General features: G+C 50.7%; 1 protein-coding gene across 1 annotated transcript in view; it reads left to right on the top strand.

The window, feature by feature from the left end:
* Positions 1–19,878, top strand: part of TCERG1L (transcription elongation regulator 1 like) — a 195,890-nt gene that overhangs the window by 32,477 nt on the left and 143,535 nt on the right. Inside the window, exon 3 of the mRNA XM_070780406.1 lies at positions 5,521–5,706. Coding sequence (XP_070636507.1) covers positions 5,521–5,706 — 186 coding nt within the window. The remainder of the gene's footprint in view (positions 1–5,520; positions 5,707–19,878) is intronic.

Below are 19,878 nucleotides of genomic sequence, written 5' to 3'. Positions count from 1 at the left end.
GGGGTGGCGGCCGTGACGGAAGTGGCAGAACAAGTCCGTGAGCCCGACCGGTGAACCCGCGGCTGCCGGCCGCCTCCAAGGGAAGCACACGGTTAATTACTGTTTTGCTTAAAACATTGATTTTATAAGTAATCCTTATGGGAGAGCATTTCTGGCTTATCTCTTAGCTGGCTTAGCAGTTTTTTTTTTTCTTATTTTTTGGCTGGACCTCTTATCTCAGTTTATTTACTCAACTAAGGGATTCTCTGCAGTCCTTTGGGGAAAGCAAGTTATGATAATGACTTATCAGTTGACACAATTTATTGAGTGCCTGCTCGTCTTCCAAGGCTCGGCTCAGAGGCCTCTCCCGAGGAGCAGCTGGCTTCCCGGGGCCCGTCCTCCCCGCGCGCCTCTTGGCTGGGGCCCACGGGCAGCGTGTCCCTGCGGGCGATCATCTTTTGCATCAGTGCCTCCCATGGCCTCATCTTTCCTGCTCCAGGCTGTGTGCAGGCTGACAGGTGGAGACGCTCCATAAACACCTGTCCTGGGGGCACCGGGGGATGGAGAGGGGAGGGACGCTGCCAGTGACTCCTGCCCGTGTTGGACTCCAGACAGGGGTCACAGGGGGCTCCTGAGCCGCTCCCCTCCCGGCACGTGCTGCCTCTTCCAGCTGCCGGCCCGGGTTGCGCTCACCTGTGCTCCATGTCTTGGAGGCCGGGAACCAGCTCCTCCTCCCTCACCTAGTACCTGGCTCTAGCATCGACACTCGATGCGCCTGAGCAAGGCTGAGCTGGTGGGAGCCTGGCGGTGACAAGATCCCTTCTTTCCGTCTCATCTCGTCCACCAATTATGACAGTAATTTTGGCAACATTGATTATTAACTTTCTATTTCCACTGATATTATGCAGTCAATTTTGTGCTCTAACTAGTGAGTGGTGCATTTTTATATGTACCCAAATGGATGCAAAGCAGGTTAAAAGCTATCTTTCTGAGGTTTTTTCTTTTTTTTAAGAGGCAGATAAGGTTTTGTTTTTTTTTTCCTTTGGTTGAATCATCATTTTTGACAGCAAAATCACTCGAAGATAAAGCTGTTCCCACATGCCCATCTGTAAAATGCTCTTGCCTTGGCAACTGTTCAACTCACTCTTAGTTACTCTCTCATCCTTTGCTTCAAGACCATCTTCATTTTGAACCAAAGATCCAGTTATTCAACAAATTCGAGAGTAGCCTACCACCAAGGTCAGCGACCGTGGCTTCGAGAATCGCAGTCCTCTGAAGCCCTGTGTCACAGCGGCAGACCTGACTCTGAACACGGCCAAGGAGTTAAACTCCACTGACAGCACCGGTGGTGAGATGACACACAGGAGTCCTGAAGGAGGGAAGCTGAAATTACAAAGAAATTTTTGTGTGAAGCCTCACCGTGTGTGGGCTTTCTCAGAATTACCTTATTAAACTGACCCTGCATACCCTAAAATGCTCACCCTGCTTTGACCCTGAACAGCCATCCTGGATTAGGCACGAAATGCAGAAAGTAACTTTTTTTTAAACACAGTCATATAAGTCATGCTTATTTATACTGTATGTTTAGTCACTCTGGCTCTGTGCGGCCCTGTGGACTGTAGCCCACTAGGCTCCTCTGTCCATAGGGTTTTTTTTTTCAGGCAAGAATACTGTAGTCAGTTGCCATTTCCTTCTCCAGGGGATCTCCTTGACCCCGGGATTGAACCTGTGTCTCCTGTGTCTCCAGCATTGCCAGCGGAATCTGTGCCCGCAGAGCTATTGACCGGGCAACCCCTGCTGTAATGGTGGCTGGTTAAGTGAATAGGCAATTTTGTGCGCTGGGTCCATTGCTGGGAATACTAGGCTCTAGTTAATAACTGGACTTGGGAGGGCCATTTAATGACGGGGGACGTGTTTATTCTAACGCCTCGTGGAGGAGCAGTGCAGGCAGTGTGCGCGCAGTCCAGACCTTGCCTCTGGAAACTTCTGGTTGGCTACACGGCAGAAGGTCCACAGTGTTCAGCTGCGGGGGCTGTGCGGATGTTTTTAGACACTTATTTTCTCCACTTTATACCTTTTTATAATGTGTTTTTATTAAGTAAGACAATATATATTGAACAGTGGGTTTTCCCCTGACTTTACATCTGTGTGTGACAATGAGACACCGCTGCGCCCTGCTGGAATGTCTGAAACCCAGAGCACTGATGCCAAGTGCAGATGGGCTGTGGGGCAACGTGAGCTCTGCTTCATGGCTGGTGGGGTGTGAAAAGGTGCAGCCGCTTTGCCGGACAGTCTGGCAGTTTCTTATAAAGCAAAAGGTGTCTTACTGTGTGACCCAGCAGTTGCATTCCTTGATATTTACCCAAATGAGTTGAGAACTCATGTCCAAACAAAAACATGCACACAAACATTTGCAACAGTTTTATTCGTAATGTTAAATACTTAAAAACAACCAGGAAAGCCTTCAGCAGGTGAATGGGTGAACTGTGGTATATCCATACAGTGGAATATTACTCAGTAATAAAAGGAAATGAGCCCTCTAGCCACGAAAAGACATAGGGGACCTTAAATACAAACAGACACACTTGGGAGATATAGCGGGTTTGGTTCCCGACCACTGCAATAAAAGAAATACAGCAATAAAGCAACGTTTTGGCTTCCAAATGCATATAAACAATATCTTTGCATTATCCTACAGCCCATTAAGTGTGCAATAGCATTGTGTGTAAAACAGCGTACATTCCTTAATTAAAAAATACCTTATTGCCAATAACTGCTGACCGTCATCTGAGCCTTCACGGGTTGTGGCCTTTTTGCTGGAGGAATTTGCGTGATGCTGACGGCTGTTGGCTGATCAGGGTGATGTTGCCAAAGCTTGGGGTGGCTGCAGCCATTTATTCAAATAATACAGCAGTGAATTTGCCGCATAAGTTTATTTCTTCTCAAGAATGACTCCTCTTTTGCCTGCAGTGTCATCTGATGGCATTGTACTCACAGTAGACCTTCTTCCAAAACTTGAGTCAGTGCTCCCGCACCTTCTCACTGCTTTCTCAGCTAAGTGTATGCGATAGTCAACATGCTTTGCTGTCATTTCAGCAGTTGTTATAGCTCCTTCACCAGGTGTAGATTCCATCTCAAAGAACCGCTCTCTCTGCTCATCCTTAAGAGGCAGCTCCGTGCTCATCCATAAAGTTTAGCACAAACGCGCAACAGTTCACGCATGTCTTCAGGTGCCGCGTCTCACTCGAGTTCTCCCGCTCTTTCCACGACATCTGTGGTTCCCTCCCTACTGCCCTCAAAGTCGCCCACGAAGCTTGGAATCAACTTCATCTAAACTCCTGTTAAGGTTGATGGTTTGATCTCTTCCCAGGAATCTTAGATATTCTTAATGACATTTTGAATGGTGAATCCTTTGCAGAAGGCTTTCAGTTGACTTTTCCCAGATCCACCAGAGAAATCATTGTGTATGGCAGCTATAGCCTTCTAAGGGGCTTTCCAGGTGGATCGGTGGTAAAGAATTTAGCTCTCGATGCAGAAGACAGGTTCAATCCCTGGGTCAGCAAGATCCTCTTGAAGAAGAAATGGCAGCCCACTCGAGTATTCTTGCCTGGGAAATCCCATGGATAGAGGAGCCTGGTGGCCGCAGTCCATGGGGTTGCAAAGAATCAGACACAGCTGAGCATGCAGCAGCAGCTTTATGAAATGTAATTCTTACATAATAAGACTTAGAAGTCCAAGTGACTCCTGTGTCCATGGGCTGAAGAATGGATGCTGCATTAGCAGGCATGAGAATATTAATGTCCTGTCTGTCCTGTGTGTCAAAGTTCCTGGGTGACCAGGAGCATTGTCAATGAGCAGTAATATTTTGAAATAAATCTGTTTTTTTTCTTTTTCCTGAGAAGTAGGTCTCAGCAGTGGGCTTCAAATGTTTAGTAAGCCTGTCGTAAAGAGATGTGCTATTGCTATCCTGTTTGTAGAGCACAGGAGGGTAGATTTAGCATAATGCTTAAGGGCCCTGGGATTTTTGGAATGGTGAATGTATTGGCTTCAACTTAAAGTTAGGGACTACCTGCGATAGCCCCTAACAAGAGAGTCGGCCTGCCCTTTGAAGCTTTAAAGCATTGACTTCTCCTCTCTAGCTAAGAAAGTCCTAGATGCCATCTTCTTTCAATAGAAGGCTGTTTGGTCTACATTGAAAATACATGATTTAGTATAGTCATCTTCATGAGTTATCTTAGCTAGATCTTCTGAATAACTTGCTGCAGCTTCTACAGCAACACTTTTAATTGCCTTCAAGAACGTTTCCTTTGCTTTCAGTTCAGCTCAGTTCAGTCACTCAGTTGTGTCTGACTCTTTGCGACCCCATGAATCGCAGCACGCCGGGCCTCCCTGTCCATCACCAACTCCCGGAGTTCACTCAAACTCACGTCCATCGAGTCGGTGATGCCATCCAGCCATCTCATCCTCTGTCGTCCCCTTCTCCTCCTGCCCCCAATCCCTCCCAGCATCAGGGTCTTTTCAAATGAGTCAACTCTTCGCATGAGGTGGCCAAAGTACTGGAGTTTCAGCTTTAGCATCATTCCTTCCAAAGAAATCCCAGGGCTGATCTCCTTCAGAATGGACTGGTTGGACCTCCTTGCAGTCCAAGGGACTCTCAAGAGTCTTCTCCAACACCACAGTTCAAAAGCATCAGTTCTTCACACCTTGACGAATGGTGCAAGAGGCCTTGCTTTCAGCCCGTCTCAGCTTCTGACATGTCTTCCTCATTGTGTTCAGTCATTTCTGGCTTGTGGAGATGAACAGGCAGAGCACACAGGGTTTTTAGTTCTGCCTTTGATGAAACTTGTAGAATGTACAGCACGAACAGTGAACCGTAATGTAAATATAGACTTGGGGTCATAATGTATCAGTGTTGGTTCATGAATGTAGCACCCGATCCAAGCGGGTGATAAGAGGGAAGTATGTGGGAATTCTCTGCACTTTCTGCTCAAGTTGTCTGTAACTCTAAACCTGCTCTATAAAAAATTAAATTTAAAAAGTCTGAATGCCATCATAGCGCACTTGGAAAATACAGAAAGACAGAAATGAACAGAAACGCAGGAATCTGGCATCAAGTGTGCCCTTTGCTATTCAAAGTGTGAGACGTGCAGCTCTGTCCCTGAGACCAAGAACATGCTTGGCATCTATTCAACCAAGTGAAGACCGGTTGACCTAGCGGCTGTGTAGAAATGGAGGTGAGCGTGTAAGAGGCTTTGTTTACTGACCCTCATACTGTGAGCGGCAGCAAAGTGCCTTCTGTCTAAGGCAGGCTTGTCCTCTGGAGACTGTGGCCCTGAGGGCACACAGCTCTGTGCACAGGTGGCATCTGGGCGGGTTGAGAGCTCATCACGCTTATTTCAGGGACAGTGGCCAGGTCATGGGCTTCCAAGAAAGGGGTCACCACGCTCTTGTGTTCTTGGTGCTCACATGCTCCGTGATGAAATGGCATTATCTGCGGTGGACGTGGGCATCCTGTGCTGACCTCCCTGTCCCCCTCTGCAGGTGGTTGTCACAGCAGCCTTAGGCCCCTGGGCAGCGGCCCCACCGTGGCCGTCGCCGCCGCCGCCACAGCCGTGGTCTCCGTGGATCCCGAGGGGCTCGGGGGCCCGGCCCCCTCCAGGGTGCAGCCCTGCCACTTGCTGACCCTGGCGCCCATCAGAATGCCCTTGCGGACCGCACCCTTCCCCGGTAAGTACCCAGCCCCGTCTCTCCGAGCCATGGGCTGGCAAGAGTCCACAGCATGGCAGCCCAGGTGGGGCCCTGCTGGCCTCCAGGTCCATGGTTTCCTGGGTTCTGGTGCTGGGCGCACTGGGGAGGGGTTCCCGGGTATGCTCATCCTCAGACCACCCATGGACCTCAGTCCCACTGACCAAGGCTGCGTGGGTCAGTGGGTCAACCTGGGCATTTCCTGCCATGAAACAGTGTCAAGTTTCTATTTGAAGAAAGGAGGCACGCCTTTACTTACTCTTCATGGGAATGTTGCACATAACAGAGAAATATCTAATTGTCTGAGGCAGAACTTGGAAGAAAGCACAGGCAATGTGCTGGAAAAGAACCATGCATCCGAGTTAATGAAATGAAAAAGTACACAGCGCAGACTCGCCCAGGGCTCTCCCTGAGCCGTCCCTCCTGGGCTGGCCCGGGCCTGCTATGAGCACGAGGGGTGGGTCCCCCATCACGGCAGGGCCTGTGCAGGGGCCCGCCAAAGCCCGTGGCCGGGCGCCAAGGGGGCACCAAGGCTCTGAGTCCGCCATGCAGTGGGCCTGCTGTTCGAAGTCCTCGGGGCCGAGGCGGGGCTGGCGGACACGGGTGTTGTGAGCTGAGGTGCAGGATGAGGGTCTCAGGAAGGAGAGGGATGAGGATGAGGGAGCTGGAGTGCCTGGTCCTGGACTGGTTGTCCTCAGCTTGCACATGCGTGCCTGCTCACTGTCACCAGCAGGCGTGTGCCCCGGCCGTCCTGGCGAGTGCATGTTTGGGTCAGTCCTTAAATGTCACAAAAGCAGGGTTGATCTGGAGGACACTTAGCAAGTGCTGGAGTCTTGTGAGTTAGTACTATCTATTGGAGTTCTAGTTTTTCACATGATACAGTAAGACTTGGATAGAAATTCTGTGGGATTATTGATTCTATACCAGAGTTAATCCTAGAATTGTATACTAGTATAGTTTCATTGTTTGTTTAATTGCTAAGTCGTGTCCAAGTCTTTGCGACCTCGTGGACTGTAGCCTGCCAGGCTCCTCTGTCTGTGGGTTTCCCAGGCAAGAGTACTGGAGTGGGTTGCCATTTCCTTCTCCAGGGTTATATCATTGATGGCTCTGTTATCAGTGACAGAGACACCACTGGATTGTGATACACACACACACACACAAAAATGCATCTTTGTGGGAGAACTAGAGATAACCTGGTTTCATTACTTCCAGACCGGGGAGTGTTACTGGCTTTCTGGGCTTGTTCCTAGTGTAAGTGCTGTGGTCTTCTCAACACTGGGCCTGGGCATGCATGTTTCTGTGTTAATTTGGTAAATTAGTTGGTCAATAGAAAGTTGTATTCTCAAGAACAGCATGTCAGTGAACATGCATTCTGGGTGTGATGGGGGGAATAAATAAAACGCACAGATAATCTCTTGTGTGGAACATAATTTACAGCTGTGTCAAGATTTTGGTTAAAATCCATCAGTCCATTGGCATTTATTAAGGATGACTTACTATTTTCTGAGCAAATTAATCTTAGAAAGAACCCCAAACCAGACCCTGTGTACCCCAGGGGCAGCTTCACTCTTCATGTCTCGTGTGATTTATAAAGCGACATACTCATCGGGCGTCTTTCCGTGTTGGCATTTTATAAGGCTCTATAATCAAATGTGCCATCATGTGCGTTCAGTCAGACGAAGGCGGTATCCGTGGATCTAGAAGACTGCCGAAGTGGCTCTCAGAGCACGACGGGCCGCACTCAACAGGCGGCTGCTGAAATAGGCTCTGTGCTGAGGGCGTTGGTCCCTCTCTCCTGGAAACCCTGATAACTGCAGGGGTGGAACTGGGGCTGTCTGTCTGGGCCGATGACCTCAGCCTGGTGGGCGCCCTCTGGGCTCTTTGGCCAGTCCCAGGCATCAGTGGCGCATGCGCTTCTGCCAGGGCTGCCCCTGGAAGCGGTTCTTGGGGAAGCAGGACCAGCTGCTCCTAGTCCGGCTGCCCCGGCTCGCTCCTCTTGACGTCAGCAGAAGGCACTTGAGAGGGACTGCCCGTGCCCATGGGGAAACCCTTCCCAGTGTTTCCCTGGGGTGCTTTCTGGAAACCAAGACTTGAAAGAGACCGAGGGCAGATAGTGTGTGTCAGGGTGGGCTTTTAACCACTGTCAGCAGCCCATGGAATGAGATCCAGTGAGACTGAAGAGTGGATGGTCCTGACTCTCAATGGAGGTCTGTGCTTTCTGCTGGGAGACCCCTAACCCACTTGAGGCAGGTGAGGAGGAGGAGGGAGGGGTTTGGGAGGAAGGAGGGCTGGTGGGGGGAGGGCGACTGAGGGGACCGAGTGGCATCGCCAGCAAAGGTTTCAGAGCCTCAGAGGATCACCTCCCCGTGAAGACTGCTCCGTATTCAAATTGATTTTAATATGAATTCATTTGGCTGTGTTGGGTCTCAGTTGTAGCACATAGACTCCTCTGCGGCGCCTGCGTTGTCTTTTGAATTGATGCTTTTCAACTGTGGTGTTGGAGAAGACTCCTGAGAGTCCCTTGGACTGCAAGGAGATCCAACCAGTCCATCCTAAAGGAGATCAGCCCTGGGTGTTCATTGGAAGGACTGATGCTGAAGCTGAAACTCCAATACTTCAGCCACATGATGCTGAACTGGACTGGGATGTCTAGCCATGGCTCTTGGGGTCCAGAGCACAGGGCTCAGTACTTGCTATATATCATGTGCCATCTAGTTCCCCGACCAGGGATCAGTCCTGTATTCCCTGCACTGGAAGTTGGATTCGTACCCACTGGACCACCAGGGAAGTCACAAAAGTGTGTAAACTTCAATGTATCTACAGTTGAGTAACCCTGTTTCTATTTAGAAGATAATTCCGTTTTAGATAAATGATTTAGACTATTTTATTTGTGCCCTTGGCTTGGTAGTAAAAGCCTGATAACCTCAGGAGGCCTGTGTGGTTTAGCTGTGTGATTCTCAGCGGAGGGAAGCTTGCTCCCAGGGACTCTCACCCACGGCCAGAAGTGCTCTTTGTTTGTTGAGACCTGGTGGTTGTTGCTGGTGTAGAGACCAGGGAGTCAGCTACACATGTGACATTCTGAGATAGCCCCATGGGAAGGATAATCTGGCCCCAGATGTTAGAGGTGCCTCCATGGAGGAGGCCTAGTTCATGGTCTAGATGTCCACCTACCTGGTGGAGACCAGGATCAGTGTGTGAAGAAGCTCCCTGGAGAGTTCTGATCCAGTAACCGAAGGACCCAAAAGAAGGCTTGGTGCTGGAAAGAAGATCAGCCACGAGCACCACTGAATGATATGCCTTGGTCATGGTTTAGGATTTCAAATAAGATACCCTAGAGAACCCTTGACCCATTCCACATTCAGTTCAAAAGCAGGTTTTCTCTTCGAGAGCCTTGCTGGCACGTGCAGCCAAGTTAGTCCTTGCCACTGCTCTTCTGGAAGACTCCATGCACCCCGGGGTCTCCCACTGGCTCACGTCAGTCTGTGCGGTCGCCGCCCCCCTGCCCAGCCTGGGAGTCACCTGCTGGCAGGACATGTTGTCCCCTCCCTGCCTGCCCTGAAGCACCATCCAAGACTAACCCTCCAGCAATTGCCTGGACCTCAGTGTCCATTCTCCATGGGATGAATACAGACTCTTCCACTTGTTCACGTGATTGCTGTAATTTCTGACGCCGTCTCTCTCATGCTTGCTCCTGAATCAGGGGTGAGGTCAGGGAAAGGGTGGGAAGAGGAGGGCTCACCTGGAGAGACCTCACTGGAGGACACTCAGACGTGGGCGGGCAGCTGGTTAAAGAGGGTCAGCAGACGGGGAGGGCTGGCTGCCCTTCTTTTCATTTCCTTCCAGCGGGTCTCAGCTAACACGCTTCGCCTTATTCCCAACTGTTCCTGAAGCCTTGGAATTTTCAGGTTGAGAAAGGAACGTGTTCAGGGAAAAGCATGCCTTGTATCCTATATTTTAGTTTTTAAGGAGAAGGTGGAGTTTGTCAGGGGAGAACTGAAGCTGTGCCAGAGGATCCGCGGGGAGGACCTGCTTCCTGGCCCTCTCCAGGGGGGCCCTCTCCGGGGGGGCCTCTGACCTGCACCCCTCGGCGGACCCCTCGATGTTACAGTGGGGTGTGAAGTGGGCACCCACCGTAGGGAGGGTAAAACCACCTTGCCACACCAGCGTCTGCTCCTGTCTGATGAAACAAAGTGATCCTTTTTAAGAATGACGGCAGCTATTTTTAAGACTTCTCCCCCCATTCCGTAAGCGCTCAAGTGAAAAAGGCAGCGCGTGAGTGGCCACCACGGTCTCTGGTTCAGCAAGTGACTGGTGAACACAGTCGTTAGTGTGCCATCTGCCTCGGAAGCCATTTACCACCTGTTCTTTTGCTTCCAGAGCCATTTCATGGTCTAAATTTAACATTTTGTCCTGCCACAGAACAGCTGGGAAGTGACTCTTCTTTTCTCTGTCAGGAACTTACCAGCCAGGCTGTATAACCAGGCAGCAAAGTCGCCAAGCCAGACAGTCCTCGTGGCCTCTGCGGAGCCGTCCGCCTGTCGCATCAGCAGAATCCGCGGCTGCCGAACCAGGCTGTGTAACCACAGTAACCCAGCCGTCTGGGCATGCAGCCTCTTCTCTTTCTACCCGGGAGTTGTTTCCTCCTCCACTCTAATCAAACATGTCATAATACATATTAACATTTTAGAGGTTTGTAGAGGCAGAAATACCGCTGCAGCAGAATTACTCACACCCCAGAGTGCCGGAGACTCAGCTGGCTTCCGTGAGAAAGACATATGTGTTTTTAATGGGGAGAACGAGCCGCTTTTAGGAGAAAACTTACTGGATTTACACAGACAGGAGAGGACTTTGTCTAGTTTGCTACCCACACGTGAACTCATGTTATGGATGAAGGTAAAACTCGTCAAGCAGGTGTTAAGACGTTTGGGCCACATCGAGTGCAGAATTTTCTCAGTGCAGATCCAGCTGTGAACCCTTCCTATCGACAAGCCGGCCTGTTTTAGGTGATCCATCTAGAAAACTCCCCTGGGACCTACCTGGCACCACCTTCCCTGAGGAGCTCCCGTCACTCGAGATGCACTTGCCATCCACACTGTTAGCTCCAGCTCACTCTTCCTTTGAAAAGAACTGGCAATCCGGCCTGCACACAAAAACATGTCTATGTTTATGCCAAGTATAAAGAACGCTGATACAACAGACCCGCCAGTACCTCCCTCTGAGCCCAAAAATAGCCGTTTCCATACCCCAGCATCCCTGGGAGCCGCGACCCTCCCCAGGAATAATTATCTCCTGAATAGGGGCCCGTCACCGCTGTGCTGTTTTTCAGAAGCATGTTTACGTATAAGCATTATTTCTAACAATGTGTTTCCGGGTTTAGGCGCTTTCTGAATTTCACATAAATGTAATCACAGTTCGTGCATCCTCCTGTGATTGCCTTTTTTGCTCAAAATGATGTGGCGTTTTGTTGTTGTTGTTTTTCTGTAAAGTCCCTGCCGGTGCTGGCAGCTGCAGTGCAGTCACGCTCACTGTGGTGTCGTGTTTACTGGTCTGTGTGAGTCCGCACGAATTCTCTCCGCTGTGGGAGGTGTCAGGCCAGCTGCCCCCTTTCCTCTGGAAGCCTTTACCGCTCCTTCTGAGAGTCCTTCCGGGTTGGGAGGGGCGTCTTTGCACAGACCTGTAGAGCCCAGGAGTGCAGGGCCCTGCTCTCTGCCGTGTCCCAAGTGCGCTTATCCCGTCGCTGTTGTTCAGCTGCTAAGTCACGCCTGACCCCGCGACCCCATGGACTGCAGCATGCCAAGCTCCCCTGTCCTTCACTGTCTCCAGGAGTCTGCTCAGATTCACGACCACTGAATCGGTCGGTGACACTATCCAATCATCTCAACCTCTGTCATCCTCTTCTCCTCCCGCCTTCAATCTTTCCCAGCATCAGGGCCTTTTCCAATTCGTCAGTTCTTTGCATCAGGTGGCCAAAGTATTGGAGCTTCAGCTTCAACATTAGTCCTTCCAATGAGTATTTCAGGGTTGATTTCCTTCAGGATTGACTGGTTGGATCTCCTTGCAGTCCAAGGGACTCTCAAGAGTCTTCTCCAGCACCACAGTTCAAAAGCATCAATTCTTCGGCGCTCAGCTTTCTTTATGGTCCAACTCTCACATCCATACATGACCACAGGAAAAATCACAGCCTTGACTACACAGACCTTTGTGGGCAGAGTGATGTCTCTGCTTTTTAATGTGCTGTCTACTCGTTCTCCCTAATTCATAAATTCCGCCCAACTTGCCCATTTTCTGTGCCCTGGACCCAGACTCATCCTTGGTCCTCCTTCTACCTGAAGCCTCACATCCACCCACTGGCATCATAGTCCCTCCCAACCTGCTCCCCATGTCTGACTTCCTCATCCAAACCCACACGACCTCCCAGCTGAGACTGCTGCCCCAACCCCTCTGCTTCCACACGTCTCTGTCGGACACTCTCCCCACAGGAGCCAGCGTTCAGGTCTCAAAATGTGCATGAGACCAAGCCTTCGTCTGCTCAGGACCCTGGTGACTGTCTCCCATGCAGCTCAGTACAAGCCCCAGGCTTCTCTCCGGAGTCTCTGGAGCCCCCGTTGTGACTGCAGCCTGTGCTTTTGCTACTGCTCCTCCCAATCTCTGCTTTCCTGCTGAGCCTCAGACACCTCAAGCCTGGCTGCCTCGGGGCCTTGGCACCGGCCGTTCCCCGTTCAAGGCTCTCCTCCACCGTTCAGGCTCAGCTGAGGTGCGGTCCTGCTGTCTCATCCCGAAGGACCCTCAGGAATCAACTCCCTCTTGACTCACCTGTTCACTTCCCCTGAAGCATTTCTCATTGTCTGGAATTAGCTCCATCTCTGTTTCCGGCTTCTTTCTCTCTGCTGCCCTCCACCCACTGGATGGGAGACCAGGATAACAGACAAGTGAGCCTGGAACTCAACCCCCTTTCCGAGGGCCTGCCCTTTCTTTTGTAGGCATCACCATCCGTGACTCGCGCCACTGGTCCCACCCACCTGCCCCAGTTCACATTCAGCCATAGAGCCATTGAGCTGGAACATGTGGCCTGATGACCAGGGCTGTGGCCAGGCTCCTGGGGCTGCAGGGACGTTGACCAGCCCAGGCAGACAGCCCAGGCACACTCACATGCGTGATGCATGTTGTCCAATTCCTGGGGCAGGGAGGGGGCTGGGTGAGCTCTTCAGGGCTGGGGGAAGGGCATTTTTAGAAGAGAGCCCCGAAGGACTAAGAAGATTAGCTTGGTCTGCAGAAGGAAGAAGGAGCCCGATGGTTGTGGCTTTAATGGAGTGCATCCTTAAGAGGCTTGGTTGCTGCACTAGGTCCTGTTGCCACAGTCACAGATAAGACAAGAGCCTTGTCTTGGCAAGTTTGCTGTACAAGAGCAGCAGCCCCCTCCCGGGCTGGGCCATCTCTTCTGACCTGTGATGAGATCGCATTGGAAACAGTATCCCGGCAAGTGGTGGAGGGTGTGGGAGGGGACGCAGTGGCTGGATGTGCACTCACTGGAGACCATGGTCCAGGAAGCCCCTGGGAGCATCTTCAGGCCCAAACAGACCCCTCTGTTGGGCCAGCAAGATGAAGGCCACGAAGAGACTGTCTGGGGGGAGGGTGGGCCTGTGCTTACCGCTGGCCCGAGTCAGGGAGGGAGCTGGCCTTCTGCCCCTGGTGCCGAAACTTCGGCAGCCCGTGGGACGGTGGTTGAACAAGCATCCTCAAGGCGCCTGGTCCTCTGGCAGCTCCAGCTGTGGAGAAGAGCTCAGGAAGGGCAAGGATGCCTCAAAGGCCAGTGTCCATACAGCCTGAGATGCTGGCTCACGTGAATAAGAAGTGAGCCTGGAGGAAAACATAGGCAAAACACTCTCTGACGTAAATCACAGCAGGATCCTCTATGACTCACCTCTAAGAGTAATGGAAATGAAAGCAAAAATAAACAAATGGAACCTAAAAAAAATGGGACCTAATTAACCTTAAAAGCTTTTGCACAACAAAGGAAACTATAAGCAAGGTGAAAAGACAGCATTCAGAATGGGAGAAAATAATAGCAAATGAAGCAACTGACAAAGAATTAATCTCAAAAATATACAAGCAGCTCATGCAGCTCAATACCAGAAAAATAAATGACCCAGTCAAAAAATGGGCCAAAGAACTAAACAGACATTTCTCCAAAGAAGGCATACAGATGGCTAACAAACACATGAAAAGATGCTCAATATGACTAATTATCAGATAAATGCAAATCGAAACCACAATGAGATATCATCACATGCCAGTCAGAATTGTTGCTATCAAAAAATCTACAACAATAAATGCTGGAGAGAGTGCAGAGGAAAGGGAACCCTCTTACACTGCTGGTGGGAATGCAAACTAGTACAGCCACTGTGGATCTGATAGACAGAGTACCTAATGAACTATGGATGGAGGTTCCTGACATTGTCCAGGAGACAGGGAGCAAGACCATCCCCAAGAAAAAGAATGCAAAAAAGCAAAATGGCTGTCTGAGGAGGCCTTACAAATCCTGTGAAAAAAAGAGAAGTGAAAAGCAAAGGAGAAAAGAAAAGATATACCCATTTGAATGCAGAGTTCCAAAGAATAGCAAGAGATAAGAAAGCCTTCCTCAGTGATCAATGCAGAGAAAGAGGAAAACAACAGAATGGGAAAGACTAGAGATCTCTTCAAGAAAATTAAAGATACCAGGGAAACATTTCATGCAAAGATGGGCTCAATAAAGGACAGAAATGATATGGACCTAACAGAAGCAGACAATATTAAGAAGAGGTGGCAACAATACACAGAAGAACTGTACAGAAAAGATCTTCAAGACCGAGATAATCACGATGGTGTGATCACTCACCCAGAGCCAGACATCCTTGAATGTGAAATCAAGAGGACCTTAGGAAGCATCACTATGAACAAAGCTAGTGGTGGTGATGAAATTCCAGTTGAGCTATTTCAAATCCTAAAAGATGATGCTGTGAAAGTTCTACACTCAATATGCCAGCAAATTAACTCAGCAGTGTGGCCACAGGACTGGAAAAGGTCAGTTTTCATTCCAACCCCAAAGAAAGGCAATGCCAAAGAATGCTCAAACTACCACACAATTGCACTCATCTCACATGCTGGTAAAGTAATGCTCAAAATTCTCCAAGCCAGGCTTCAGTAATACGTGAACCATGAACTTCCAGATGTCCAAGCTGGTTTTAGAAAAGGCAGAAGAACCAGATATCAAATTGCCAACATCCCCTGGATCATGGAAAAAGCAAAAGAATTCCAGAAAAACATCTATTTCTGCTTTATTGACTATGCCAAAGCCTTTGACTGTGTGGATCACAACAAACTGTGGCAAATTCTGAAAGAGATGGGAATACCAGACCACCTTACCTGCCTCTTGAGAAACCTGTATGCAGGTCAGGAAGCAACAGTTAGAACTGGACATGGAACAACAGACTGTTTCCAAAGAGGAAAAGGAGTATGTCAAGGCTGTATATTGTCAATCTGCTTATTTAACTTATATGCAGAGTACATCATGAGAAATGCTGGGCTGGAGGAAGCACAAGCTGGAATCAAGATTGCTGGGAGAAATATCAATAACCTCAGATATGCAGATGACACCACCCTTATGGCAGAAAGTGAAGAAGAACTAAAAAGCCTCTTGATGAAAGTGAAAGAGGAGACTGAAAAAGTTGGCTTAAAGCTCAACATTCAGAAAACGAAGATCATGGCATCCGATCCCATCACTTCATGGGAAATAGATGGGGAAACAGTGGAAACAATGGCAGACTTTATTTTGGGGGGCTCCAAAATCACTGTAGATGGTGACGGCAGCCATGAAATTAAAAGATGCTTACTCCTTGGAAGAAAAGTTATGACCAACCTAGATGGCATATTAAAAAGCAGAGACATTACTTTGCCAACAAAGGTCTGTGTAGTTAAGGCTATGGTTTTTCCAGTAGTCATGTATGGATATGAGAGTGGGACTATAAAGAAAGCTGAGCATCAAAGAATTGATGCTTTTGAACTGTGGTGTTAGAGAAGACTCTTGAGAGTCCCTTGGACTGCAAGGAGATCCAACCAGTCCATCCTGAAGGAAATCAACCCTGAATATTCATTGGCATGACTAATCCTGAAGCTGAAGCTCCAATACTTTGGCCGCCTGATGTGAAGAGCTGGCTCATTTGAAAAGACCCTGATGCTGGGAAAGATTGAGAGCAGGAGGAGAAGGGGACAACAGAAGATGAGATGGTTGGATGGCATCACTGACTTGATGGACGTGAGTTTGAGTAAACTCTGGGAGTGGTGATGGACAGGGAGGCCTGGCTGTGGTCCATGGGGTCGGACAAAGAGTCGGACACGACTGAGCGACTGAACTGAACTGAACACCACTATGGAGATTCTTTAAAAAACTGGAAATAGAACTGCCATAGGACCCCACAATCCCACTGCTGGGCATACACACCGCCGAAACCAGAATTGAAAGAGACACGTGTACTCCAGTGTTCATTGCAGCACTGTTTACAATAGCCAGGACATGGAAGCAACCTAGATGTCCATCAGCAGACAAATGGATAAGAAAATTGTGGTACATATACACAATGGATTATTACTCAGCTATTAAAAAGAATGCATTTGAATCAGTTCTAATGAGGTGGATGAAACTGGAGCTGATTATACAGAGTGAAGTAAGTCAGAAAGAAATATATGAACATAGTATATTAATGCATATATATAGAATTTAGAAAAATGATAATGATGACCCTATATGCAAGACAGCAAAAGAGACACAGATGTAAAGAATAGACTTTTGGACTCTGTGGGAGAAGGCGAGGGTGGGATGATTTGAGAGAATAGCATTGAAACATGTATATTATCATATGTGAAATAGATCGCCAGCCTAGGTTCGATGCATGAGACAGGACGCTCAGGGCTGGTGCACTGGGACAACCCTGAGGGACGCGATGGGAAGGGAGGTGCGACGGGGATTCAGGGTGGGGGACACATGTACACCTGTGGCTAATTCATGTGAATGTATGGCAAAAACCACCACAGTATTGTAAAGTAATTAGCCTCCAATTAAAATAAATTAATTAAAAAAATAAAAAGTTTAATAAACTAAAAAAAAAAAAAAAAGAAGTCAGCACTTAGGAACCTTTAGCTAAGGGCGGTACGGGTTGTTGAATCGTCGCACTGGTAGTTTGCAGCCTGTGGATGCTGAAGTTGAGGTCCACCCTCCTTAGCGAGTAGGGCGTGAGTGCCTCGTTTCCTTGGCAGGTCGGCTCACAGCTGAGCCGTCGGCCGCTGCGCGGAGCACAAGGGGCCGGCGTGGCTGGGAAGCGGCCCCCCTGGCGGCGTAGCTCCTACCGCTGGCCTCCCATCCCCCGAGGTGCCTGGCAGCGGCTGAGCTGTACCCTGGGTTACGAGTCGTGCCTGAGATGCGCTCGCCACCCTGGTGTCTCCCGGGTTCTTGAGATGAGATGCGCAGGGCATCTTTCCCGTGAGGGGTAGGGGGCTGGTGGGGGTGGGCCAGCAGCAGCGCGGAGCCCTGCTCTTGCCGGGTCCAGGCTCCCCAGGCACCCCACCTCGGTGCAGGCTGGGCCCACCCAGGGAAGGGCCAAAGGCCATCTTCATGAGAAGATGGAGGGTGCTCAGAAAGGAGAGGGGCTGGATGTCAGAGCCGCCTCCTGCAGCCTCCCTGCTGGGCTCCCTCCAGCCTGTCCCACGGCCTCTCCTCTCGCTCTGTCTGCATCCCAGACCTCACTGAAAGCTGGCTGACAGCCGACCTTGTCCACGGCGCCCGCTTTGACCACTCGGCCCACCGCAGCTGGTGCAGCCTTCACACTCCTGTCCTGTCCTTCTCTCACTCGCCGCTTAACTGACTGTGAGCCCTGCAGTTTATGGTTCGTCTCCCCAGGCTAAGCACCCATGGGGCTGTCTCTCCCTGATCGGCACTTAGACTGGCCCCAAGGGTGTTACCTGAACAGGAGGCTCGGCGGCTAGAAGACAGGTGGGAACGTCCATCGGTCAGGTGAGGCCAGACGGCTAAGATTAAATCACTCTGTAGCTTCGCCCCCTCCGTTGTCCATACAGCTTGCAGAGAACACAGTCCTTTCCTGTTCTCCCCGACGTAAATACAGTCCTCCTGACCGAACAGAGGAGTGGTCCTCCTGGGTTCACTTCCTCCTGAAGCTGTTGTTCTGTCTCCCGGGCACAGCTGCTCAGCTCACGCGGGGGACGTGGGTGCTTGTGATCCCACCTCCAGCCACAGAAGGTGGCATCGGCTGCGTCCCGTTTGCTTTCTGCTGGAGACAAAGCAGCTCTTTGAACTGCTCTTAGCTGTTCAGCTGCTCCTGGAGTTCAGCATCATAGAGCATCAAAGGCAGAGGCCACGAGAAGGACTGTGCCTGGGGGCTCACCTTGAGGGGGGCTGGGAAGTCACCCCACATCACCTATCATCACGCACCCAGGTGTGGACCATGCCTGGGGGCTCACCTTGAGGGGGGCTGGGAAGTCACCCCGCATCACCTATCACCATGCACCCAGGCGTGGGCTGGGGAGGAGCCTGGACCAGCCAGGTGCCACTGGCCCCACGGGGGTGAGGGGTTCAGGGAGGGCTGGGTGGCTGAGGTGGGGGCTGAGACCAGGGATGCCAGGGGGTGAGGGGAAGGGAAGCCCATCACTTTAGGACAGAGAAACAGTTTCTGATCATCTGGAAAAGAGCCAACAAAATGGCCCGGACTCTGCCCGGCCCCACCCAGCCTGCCCAGCCCTGGAAAGCCTCCTGCTCTCCCCTCTGGCCAGGTCAACGGGCGGCCCTCGTGGTCAAGCGTGAGGCTAAACCACAGGCCCAGGGGTGGGGCTTGGGCGCAGGGTCCAGTCCAGGGGCTTGGGCAGGTATGAGCTGCTTTCTGCAGGCAAAGCTCTCCTCAGGGAGGAGGGCCGTGTCTGAATTAGGAGTGGTCGGACAGGACTGCCCTGCACCCGGGTTCCCAGCTGCTGGCCTGACGGCCCGTGCTGTCCTGCAAAGATCAGAAAGGGAGGAGGGGGGTGTGGCTTTTGCAGCCCCCTAGACCAGCTGCTGGTGTGTGCAGGAGGGTGGTGGAGCCTGGGGTCGGGACACCAGGGCAGATGGCGAGGACTCACGCATCCACTTTCTGACGGGATTGGGTATGTGTTAGAGTCTATTAATTAGAAAAGACCCTGGTGCCGGGAAAGACTGAAGGCAGGAGGAGAAGGGGACAACAGAGGACGAGATGGTGGATGGCATCACCCACTCGATGGGCATGGGTTTGAGCAAGCTCTGGGAGATGGTGATGGGCAGGGAGGCCTGGCACGCTGCAGCCCATGGGGTCTCAGAGAGTCAGACATGACTGAGTGATGGAACAGCAGCCATAGTTTACTAGTGTACACACGTGGAAGGAACACTCGTACATCTGCGGCTTCTCAAGAAGGAACTGAAAGGGTGATGGCGACCAGAAGGATACAGCGTGCTGCTGCTTCTTCTGACAAGGACCCTAGTGTTCGCCTTCCCTGGAGAGGGTGGCTCTTGTCTGGGACTTGCAGATGCTGGGCTTTAAACAGCCCCGTGGAGCTGGCTCTCAGCATCCCTGACATTTAACTGCCACATGGGCCTGGAGGACGGCTTTTCCCAGCCAGCTGTCTTCGTTTTCCTGTTTTGTAGTTGGAACGTTACATTGGCGAAGGTGACAGGGATGACCCACTCAGATCTGCTCCCGGTAATGGGCTCTGCAGGGGTGAAGCACGTAGGGAACATCTGAATTTTCTTTTTTTAACGTTTTATTGGGGTGTAATTGATGCACATTGTGTGGTAGTGCCAGGTGTGCAGCAAGTGAGTCGGTTATAACACACACACGTTTCCACTCTTTCAGATTCTTTTCCTACAGAGGTCAGCCCATTACAGAGGACTGAGTAGAGTTCCCTGGGCTATACAATAGGTCCTTGTTGCTTATCTGTTTTATATATAGTAGTGTGTATATGTTCAGAGAAGGCAATGGCACCCCACTCCAGTACTCTTGCCTGGAAAATCCCATGGATAGAGGAGCCTGGTAGGCTGCAGTCCATGGGGTCGCACAGAGCTGGACACGACTGAAGCGACTTAGCAGCAGCAGCAGCAGCAGT

The sequence above is a fragment of the Bos indicus genome, chromosome 26, assembly GCF_029378745.1.
Source record: "Bos indicus isolate NIAB-ARS_2022 breed Sahiwal x Tharparkar chromosome 26, NIAB-ARS_B.indTharparkar_mat_pri_1.0, whole genome shotgun sequence".
NCBI classification, from domain to species: domain Eukaryota; kingdom Metazoa; phylum Chordata; class Mammalia; order Artiodactyla; family Bovidae; genus Bos; species Bos indicus.
This window is presented reverse-complemented; position numbering and strand designations above follow the sequence as displayed.